At 38.0% G+C, this 10,963-nt stretch overlaps 1 protein-coding gene across 1 annotated transcript; it reads right to left on the reverse strand.

The window, feature by feature from the left end:
• Positions 1-646: 646 nt before the first annotated feature.
• Positions 647-3,361, reverse strand: LOC118219828 (homeobox protein Nkx-2.5-like). Its single transcript, XM_035403280.1, has 2 exons — positions 2,817-3,361; positions 647-1,698 (listed from the first exon to the last, which is right to left on the reverse strand). The coding sequence occupies exons 1-2, from the start codon at positions 3,160-3,162 to the stop codon at positions 1,061-1,063; spliced, it is 984 nt and encodes a 327-aa protein (XP_035259171.1). The 5' UTR covers positions 3,163-3,361; the 3' UTR covers positions 647-1,060.
• Between the last annotated feature and the right edge of the window lie 7,602 nt (positions 3,362-10,963).

A 10,963-nucleotide genomic window follows, 5' to 3' on the forward strand; every position in this document is an offset into this window, starting at 1 on the left:
GATCGACTGACTTGGGCGCTCCAAGTAGCTAAGTATAAACTGCACCTCAAATGTTCAGTTTAACGATTTTTTCCCCCAGAGGAACCCCTGGAATTTATTTTCACTACGAGCAAGTGCGGTTACACATATGGTTAGGTGATTATTCGCTTCTGATTTTCAGTAGAAGTTGGAAATAATTAAGCTATATAGAGCCCCCTGGATTCAAGTTCAATTGGCGGCGTACTTAATACATGTATATGGCGTTTTGTGCAACATTCGTTTTCATTAAAACGTACTGACATTAGTAACTATAGAGGAAAAAGTACTCTGGAATAATAAACACGAATATGATAGAAAGTAGCCGAATCACAAATTTCACAAAAAGTGGTCTATAAAGTCTGAAGATTACAGCAGCAACCCAATATAATTTGAGAGGGAAAGATAACTCACATATTTCTTTAAAGGAGACTGGAAAAATACCTTCTATTAAATGTTTTATGAGTAACAGAATAAAATGTCTATAAACTATTTCTGCGTTTATAAAAGGCGCAGACTAGACCATAAAACAAAGCCAGCGTAGATTACACTGTTTTTCTTCAGAACAGTGAAAGGCGTGTGGATTTTGTTTGAAGTAATCCTGACATCATTACACCGGAGTTTTGTATCGCAATGACCTTTAATTCCAGAGGTCACAAAGCCCTTGTTAAGTTTACACGTAGAAATCCAATAGTAGGTATACCTCAGATAGCAGCACAAAGCAGACTACTTCAGTAGTGTTCCTTTTAAATCATGACTCCTCGAAAAGGTTATGTGATGTCTTTAGTTATCGAATATCTTGAAATATTGCTGACTGTAGTAAACACTTCGATTTGCACCGTTGCTTAATGGGCTCAGTCCATCTCATAAAAAAAAAAAACTTTAGGCCTACTACACAAGAACACTTGTTTCAGAAATACTGCTGACAATGTATAGGTCTAGCTAACACTTTTAAATATGAATTTCCATGGTAGCTGAAATGAATTGATCGGAACTGGCGTCAGGTAAATCGGAAACCTTTGCCTGGTTTCTGCAGCGTTTTTAGCTACCAAGCTCGGATGCCATGCAGTGTCCCTTGGCACGATGAAACCGCCGTTCCTTGATGTGTTTGCGGCTGGGTGGAATTGCTGAGGTTCGCAATATTGCTGAGGTTCATGTTCATAAACGCGTTAGCCGTTGTGGCAGAAGGGAGAGCAGGGATACTCGAATAGGTGCAGCTGTAGCTGGTATTGTATGCCGGGTTGCCGTAGGTATACGCCGGGTAACCGTTATAAGTGTAAGGGTTTGCGCCACAATACGGCGCATTATAATTCTGCGATCCCCCTAAGCAAGGCTTGCCATCTCGGACTAAAACTGGCACTGCAACCCGCCTCGGTGGTGGCGGATGGTGGTGTCCTGCCATTTCCAGAGACTTATCTTGACGTTGTCGTTTGCATTTGTACCTTCGGTTCTGGAACCATATTTTGACTTGGGTTGACGTAAGTTTCAGAGTACTGGCCAGGTGCTCCCTCTCCGGCGCCGATAGATATCTCTGCTGTTTGAAGCGTCTTTCGAGTTCAAACACCTGGGCCTGGGAGAAGAGGACCCTCGGTTTCCGCCTGGTCCTCTGTTTGTTGGGCCTTTCCGAATCCGAATGCCGGCCGTTCTCGCATTCCTGCGGTTTGGTCACGACGCCACAGCTCTCTGTAATATCAAATAAAGGGGATAGAAAACTGAAAGACACACTGTAGATAACAGTATAACCTGAATTCTGGTTACTCACATTTATTTTCATTTTGAGTCGTAGGCTACACTTCAAAGTTTCCAACAACAGTGTGTCTCCTCTACTTTTAATTATGAGCCCATCGACGCAGAGAAGATTGGCTATTCTTTGTTTCCCTCTGGTCGACAGTGTAATTTCAGATGACTGAAATCATTATAGAAGGGGAAAAAAAACACAAAATAAGAATCACAGATTGTTTTGAAAAGTTATTTTACATCACTGGAATTTCGTGAAGGAAACTTGTTTTTAAAAGTTTCTGTGCTTTAAATAATGAATAGCTTACATTCAGAATTATAATGTCCCTTTTTATTAATATAGCCCAGTTACTGAACCTGTATTTTTAAAATCATCATTTTTAAATCTGTGTAAATTTGAGCAAATTCTGCTACTTTAAGAATGATTACATCTTCTCAGACTTTAGAGAATAACAAGTCCTTAAATCTCCGAATGCCGTTTAAATATTTTCTCTAACGAAGTGAACACGTTAATTTGTTTACCAATCGGGTTATTTGTATATTTGCAATAGTTGCATTAACCGTTAAGACAACATACGACCAATTTGTCTAATAACGGTGACACAAATCGTATTTACACAATTAAATCATGGGCTGAATTTACTTCATCACGAATAAACGTTTCTTCAAAGCATTTTATTGACAGTGGATGGGATCGCGTATTTGCGCATTATATTTGGTTACGTATAATAAATGTTATTTCATTCCACTTTTAATCCGTATTGCTGTTGTCAAACTGTCCAATGTCAAAGACAGAAGGAAGCACAATATAGCATTCATATATCCAGTATGCTCGTAATTATGTAGACAGCCGCATGTCTTCTAAGCTTCAAAATAAAGCTACATTGTTTTGACAAAACGAAATAGTTACTTTTTAATTGTCACAATCATTGGCCGTTTTACTTTGGAGGGTTTCTAACAGTGGCTACTGTGCCAATTTTATTTTAGTTCATGAGCACATCTAGCATTGTTAAATGAAATTATAATGAAACTTCGTTTTGCAAAAGCGCAAAATAGTGACTCACCAGTGTCCGGGTCCTCGAGATCAGCCTCTAACTTGGGGTCGACCAAATGTTCTAGTGCCGACTGAACGAATATCCCTGCCGAGAGGCTAGCCTCACAAAGGCTGTCCCGCACAGGCATAGAATTTAGGTAGGACATGTTGTCCTCCCCGTCTGAGAAAGCAGGGCTCTCCCGTGCCGCGAGCATGCACGAAGGGGGCGGTTGATAATGTTGCTGCTGCTGTAGCAGATCCCGATGCAAGTGGGCGCGCGGTTGCTCGAGATGGAGGTGCGTTTGAGATTGTTGCTGTTCAAGCTTCAGTATGTCTTTGACTGAGAACGGCGTAGAAGTGACCGGACTCGGAAGCATTATTCCGTCCTTTTCGGTTACATTAAGGAAATTACCTCCGCTGATGTCCAGTTACGCAACATGTACTCAATTGAAAGAATAATTTATTTAGATGGCGAGTAATTTCACCTCCTAGAAAATCGGCTGCAAAAAGATTGCCGTGGACCTTGCGTCTTGGCGTGCATCAAGAGGGACGTCCGCGTGCTTCCTTTGACAGCCAATGCCTGTTTTGTTGGTGGAAACTCTGGGAGGCAAACAGCTCCTCTCCCAGCCTGTGATGTCACTGTGGTGGGGTGGGACACTAAGGTAGAGTGACATCGAAATTAGCCAGTTCACATACTATTGGACGGGGCGAGGGTAGTTACGAAATACACCGATACCCCACTTTCTTCACTAAATCAGTTAAAATACTGATATGCGAAATTAAATAAGAAATAATGGCTTTTGTTTTCCTGTGTTTTTAGGCCTACTTCAGTGTAACATTTCAATTATAATTGTGAAGGCGTATAAGATTGCTCAGACGGACGCTTAAAAAGCAGGTTGTGAGCATTCCCTGATTATTCCACCATTAAGTTACACGACTGATTCGCTCATTCTAGACTTTTCTCAAAATATTCAAGACGTGTCTGAACGTTTTGGACGTCAGAAGATACGCATCGTTCCTCGCGGTGAGACAGCATTACAGAAGACGATATTTTATAGAAGAATACCTTTGATATGGGCCTCTGTCGTTCCGGTAATATGGCCTGTTATTTAGCCTATTGTTCGGTACTTTTAATAGCCGACACCAGCCAGCAATGTGTGTGCGAATTCTCGAGAAATGAATTGCCGATATGGAGACTAGTATTAGGCCCATCACACAGATGGCGACACAGTAGTCTCAGGCATTTTAAATAAGAAAATGTCGTAACTGTAACAAATGTATGTATATGATAAATCTTAGGCCATGTTTTAGGCTACTTATCTTTTAACTTCTCAATTTTCTGCGTACAGATATTACTGAAAGTAATGGAATGGAAAGCTTACGATGAATGTAACGCAAATAGGCATACGAGTGCACATGAATTAGACCATGATAAACGACAAAAAATAAACAAGACAAAATATCTGTTTACGGGGTGGTTAGATAGTGCTACTTTAGACATTTCGGGGTGTTTATTGTAAATATTTATAGCTTTACTTATTTTTTAAAATAGAAATTAATTCAAAACGATTGGACAATTATTATGAAGTATTATCATATTGACGAACGAGCTGTATAATCTATAAAGTTTGGTAGTCATGTTTTGATAATCATGTTTATGTTGCTGAAGTAGATTATTTGTGAGTATTCCATGCAGTTTAAAAATGGAATAGGCCAAAATAGTGAAGAAAATTACAGATTATAAATATTAACGATGATGATGATGATTTATTATTATTATTATTATTATTATTATTATGCAATTGTAACATATTAACCATTACTGAAATTGAATGAAATATAATTCATATTAAGAAAAATAACTTTTCCCTTATTGCGATAGGCTTTTAATGTTATAATGAATACATTTTTAACTAGGTTGCTTATAATTACGTTTGTAATATAATTCATCCTTATTATCATGAATGAAAGTATTCCAGAGAGAGTTCTACTTGAAGTACAATGGAAACTTCAAGGATACGGAGGTTGGTCGTAATTATGAGTGTACCCCCTAATTTAGTCTATTTAATTTAAGACATTTAATTGGACTAATTCAGTCCCCTTGTAATCGAAGCCGAGTGTTTTAGTCGAATGGAAATACGTAAGTGGTGCTCAATTCTTAAGTTTAGTTATTATAGTTATTTTCAACGACCGATGCCCAAAAACTTCTTTGATCACTCAAGAGTGTGAGTGCTTATCCGTTGAAATGTCCAGAGAAAGTTTTTCATCTAATGAAGTGAGGGAGTGCCTGGAGGAAATGGCTTCTTATTAAAGATAGGCCTATTAATATTAACCAGAAAATGCTATTTAAATCTTAACAGACATCATCAGTTGACATTTGGATTTAACTTAATGGCACGCGCAATGGCCGTCCGTGAGTTGGAATATGACGCTATAGGAGCTGAATAAACATAAACAAAACGTAGCCGATGTGAAGTTTTTCTAAACTGAAATCATCGGGGTATATTGACGCATTTAGATGTATAGCGGCTATAAGCTATTTATATCGATTTTCATGCATGTGCACACATTGTGCGCTGCCATAACAGGAGACCGTTATGTTTTACTGGGGTCGTTTGTGTTTTTATGCTCCAATTAAAGGTCAGATGACATCCCAAGAGTGTCTGAGGAAGTGTTTCCTACCAGAAATATTTGCTTAATAGATGTGGTATGAGCACACGTGGACAATTTAGCTGCTATGAGACAACCAGAGCCCTCATAAACACGGAGGGTCACATTATGGAGGGTCAGTTTGATTAAAATTAAAAGAGTATGTAAGAGCTCTTCAACATCCTTATTGGTCATAGCTGCCTAAACGTAGACCTGCACACAGACCTACCGCAAAATGTGCAGTGTGACATTTCTGATAATGTCATTTTAACATGTACTAACGCAGTCGGCTACATGTTGTCCCTATTGGACTCTGTTATAGTCAATTTCACACTCACAGTTTGCACGTTAAGGTATTAAAAGGGTTTTGACATAACATAGATCATCTCGCATTCATATTTTTGCATATATGTCGATCACTTTTTTTAAACTGCTCCCTATAAACTAAATTTAGGCCGAGTCATACTCGAAAAAGTATATTTCCTGTTGGCCATAATTCGCGATGCAGTGGGGTCCATGACTTTTTCGCTGCCTCTATCGCAAGTATATTAATAAACCTGTTCAGACGATAAGCAGGGCCCCAGCAGCAATTAAAATTCCTTGAGAAAACTGATTGACGTTTTTAGCCAATACAATCTGTTGCTATCAGTTTCCGTTTCAGCGGAACCTCTTTCTGTCCCCGCCACTCTTTCCAATCTCCTCTTCCTCACACACTGCATAAATATCGGCTTATACTATTTCCTCTCAGCGCAGATAAAAAGCCTGGTTGAGGCCATTTACCAAAACCAAAAAAATCAGCCATTGTAACAATTTTGGGAATACGTAATGTGTTTTACTTATAGGCCTACAAACCGTTATGGTAAAGTGTCTCATTTTATCTGTATAGTCTACACTATTTGGCTTTGAACCCTCATTTGTCCATGGAAAAGTGTGTAACACTGCACATGGTGTTTCGCTCCACGTATCCCTACCGACGAAATATGATGAGTTTCTTACTCAGGTACTTAGGAGCCCGTAGAAAGACTCAACACTGGTGTGTAAACTGTCACTTCTTGTAAGAGAGCTACAAATAAGAGCGAGGGAGGCTTTGGCGGCAGATTGAAGTGAGCAGTTTGAAAACATGCAGACGTTCTGTGACGTGTGGACAGCGAGCGGTGTCACGCTTATTCACATGGGGCTTGTCATCAAACGTATCGTAATGTGACCTTAAATTCTGCTCCCCCCTCCTTCCCCCTTCTCCCCCTTCAAAAAATATAAATAAATAAAACAATTAGGCCTATATAAAAAGATTTATCTCGTGAGGCATTTTAATGAATACAAACGCCCGCGCGTATGTTTAGCGTATTCGCTAAAAAACATGGTCTTTTCGGTAATTACTTCATATCAGTCGAAAACAATAGCAACCAACTGACGTAAAAGTTTGAGATATTGTATTTTGCTATTTAGTGTTGGCTATAGGCTGATGAAAGTGTACACGTGTCTGACAGGGACAGTAGTAGGCTAGTCCATCCGAATCCAGCGGACCGTTGGTTCAAATGACACCGAAATGTATTTGAGCGCGTCTCTTTAACGGTAGACCTACAGATTAGTCTCTATCTTTGGGAAGCCTAAATATAGGACGAGGTCAGATGAACTCCACGTGAATGAGAATAAGATAAATTTAAATACGTACGCAACTATTTGTTGGTAACTACCGCAATTCAGGGCAAGCCATATCCGTATAATTTCAGCAAAGGCAAACACGTTATACTGTCCGGTCACCCAGCGAAGCCAATCAGAAAAAAAGTCAAATAGACCATTCCCCGGTGTCGTTGTTTAAACAAATGCTCCTTGCATGAAAAGTCGGATTAGTCCAACGTTTTGATTCGCCTAAATAGGAAATCATCAAATATTAGGAAACGCATTCTTTTAAAATTTATTTCAAGTGTAAGCTAATAGTTAATAATTTATAATAGCCTACATGTGGGATCTTTGAAGCTGTTGTTCTCTTGACAATGACAGTTAATAGCCTAATTTTATCCCCTGGAATTACAAAAATCCAGATGAACGCGATGTGTCTTTAATCTTGTGTTGATTTAAACCTTAAACCAAAACGGGACGCAGATGCGTTTCTTAAAGATTCATAGGCACCTGCGCGTGTATTATAAAACCAGAGCTATAGCTACACAAATCGGTCACCGCAATTTATATAGCCTGAGAGGCACAGTCTTGATCTCGGCTAGATCGTGATCTTGTTCTTGGCATAAAACACACTGGCTTTATTGTGGATTAAGTGATTCGGGCTTTGAATTCGTCTTTCATTTCCTCGTTTATTTATGTTAAAGAATGATCTGACTGTTGATCAAAATACTTAATATGTTTCAATCTGTAAAATATTTTTCAATCAAGATTATTAAATGGAATAATATGAGAAAGTGTAACGGTTATAGTAATAATTATTATGCGATTGATTTTAGCAAAAATAAAAATATATACATATTAATATGAACATATAATAATAATAATAATAATAATAATAATAATAATAATAACAATAATAATAATAATTATTATTATAACCACCATAAGTCTCATCATCAACGTTATCTCCATAAATAAGAAATAAATATTAATATTACTATTTTAAATACAATTACTATCAGCAATACTTTTTTGAGTATGGGAATTTCTCGCTCGTATTAGTTTTTAGTACACATGTACTTATAATCACTTAATCAAGAATTTTATTATGGTGTGCATGGTTCCAAAACAGAGAAAGAAGTGCCGAGAACAAAATTCTCCTCGATGAAGTCCAGACCTCAGTTTTTCTCACCTTATTATCCAACTTCTTTTTACAGCTTTTAGTACTGAGGACTGATTGAAACCAGAAACAGAGACGTGCTAGATCTCTGCAGTTTTTAGCGGGGCTTACGAGGAAGGTCTCTCTGTGAAGACGCTTGATGCTGAGCCTCCTTCCCGCACAGTTGTCCAGAACAGAGTACTGCACTGGTTGCCGCCTCGTGCAGAATCTTTCTCATTCCAGCACAATACCATATATTTTGCCTGGCTCACCGCTTGACATTCTGATATTACTAATATTCACTTGTAGCTTTGAATATCTTCTCATTGTAAACTTTGATGGACAGCATTATAACTGCAGTACAAATGGAAGAAGAAAAGCAATAGCAGAACCTTTGATTTCCCAGGTGAACATATATCACGCGATGATATAGCATGATGTATTAGGCCTACATAGGTTTTTGTGTCTTTTCGTTTGGGGCTGACATCACAAGGCGCGGCCTTCACCAGGATTCCAGAGGACAACAAAAGGAAATGCTACACCTCTTGTCTCCTGTCAATTGTGGCCAAGTATATAGGCGCCAGTGCCAAATGCTTGGGTGCTGCTAAAACCAGGAGAAAGAAAGGGAAGAGAACGAGACGAGATAATCTCATCCGCTCGCCATCAACAGAGTACTGTTTAGATTAGGGCAGCGTCTTCTCGGTCTCTAGCCGTATGTCTTCAAATGGGCAATTTGAGAGAGCGAGGCGGGGGATGGGGTGGATGGGGCGAGGTGGGGTGGGGGGGATGACAACGAGTTTCACTTAACGTAAACACTCTCGCTGCACTTATATTTCTTAAACAATGTGTAGCTATTATTATACCTCAGTTTGTTTTTCGAGTCAAATGATAAACCATGGCATTTTATAATCAAGGATAGATAGGATATATAGTTATAGCCTACCGTGTAATATGTCAGTGACTTGGTTCGTTAATTGATTAGTTAATGGAGTAATTCGTTAATTGATACTGTTATATGCAAACTTGTGAATACCGGACCTATTTCTATTTCAAGCGTAAATGAATTTACACCCTATTCGTCAAATCTAGCACAGGTATGGTTACCGAGCAGTGTCAAGCTCTTTTTTATGTCATAACGTAGCCTACTTTTGCCCACTGAAACTACAACACACATATGAGCAACATGACAGTGATCCCACCGATATGACTGGCTTCTTGCGTAAGTATGCCCAGAACTTGCTAAATATTTCACAATGCGTCGATGAAGTTAACTCGATCTGATTCAGTCTAAACTATTACCAAAATTTAGCGTTCATGGATGAATGCCATAACATTATTGGATAAAGAATGCCTTGTCAGCACATTAATGTGAGAGTATGTTTACTCAATTGTGTCTGGCCGTGCGCAGGCCATCGTTAAAGGAGGGTGTCTTAATTTGTTTTTAATTTGTCAAATCTGTTTTAACCTTAAAATTTTTTAAATAATGGTTCTTGTCCTCTTATGGAACATAATGCTGATTACGAAGAATCACTATGACCCGAAGAAGGAGTAGGGATACGCACTTTGGCCAATTATTTATTTCATGTTTTCCTCTTATACGGATTCCTAATTAAAAATACAGAGCAATTCCAACCATGCAGACAGATGAAAGTGTTTTCTATGTTTTACGCAAAAGCAACTATCACGATTGGAGCTCTAGTCTACCGTAGAATTTGCTTTCTGTACATACCAGGCTTTGAATAAATACAATGTAACTCGCTATGTTTTTTGCTGGTGCGTGTGTGTGTGTGTGTGTGTGTGTGTGTGCTTAAAGCTGGTGTACGTTACTGTATTTTTTGTAAAATGAGAAGTTGCAATGTCACCGCAATATTTCACAGAATATCCACTTCAAAACCCAGTACACCAGTCAATCCAATAAGTTATACTAGAAATCACACAGTGTTTTCAGTATGCTGTTTATTAGCATCACACAGTATTCTCACTAAATTCTTATAGAAGTTGCGTCAAACATTCTGGGATAGTATTCAGTGGTAAATTGACATAACATCCCAACAACTCCGCAATGTATAGCTGTACCGTTATAGGCATATTTCTACTTCTACACATAGTAAGTGCACAAAAAAATAATGGAAAATATGATGATTGGCACCATAAATAATTACATAATTAATCAGTGTATTTTGATTAAATGTTTTATATTAATCAAGGGATTTACTATTGTGCCGAGTTCAAGGAGTTCAGTACATACCCTACCATTGATTTAGTATTAGTTTTACGGTTTTCTATTTATTTCTTTTGCTGCCTCACTGCTGCCTCACTACCCAACAGCATCTGACATAATCAGCTATTTGGACTGACTTGCTTGTGAGATTTAAATGGTTCTGCTTGCATTACTAGATTTTTCACACGCATGTCCCGCACTGCTCTGTATATTATTATTATTATTATTATTATTATTATTATTATTATTATTATTATTATTATTATCGCACGCTTAATTTGTTAAGGTTAAGTTTTGTCGAGTTTTACGATGAAATCTTCTCGCCTATAAACTGGAGGGCCACGTTTTATTTTATTAGACCATAGAGTTGATTTATAAAAATTCTCGATCTTTTATCCCCAGTTACAACCATTTTATGCATATTCCTGTTTTTATTGTTTTCTCTTGTGTTTTCATATTATAATATATAAACAAACGATAGCTATAGATAATTTAATTGTGTGTCAATTTGTGTTCATGAAATCTTTTA

This window comes from Anguilla anguilla, chromosome 2, assembly GCF_013347855.1.
Source record: "Anguilla anguilla isolate fAngAng1 chromosome 2, fAngAng1.pri, whole genome shotgun sequence".
NCBI classification, from domain to species: Eukaryota; Metazoa; Chordata; class Actinopteri; order Anguilliformes; family Anguillidae; genus Anguilla; species Anguilla anguilla.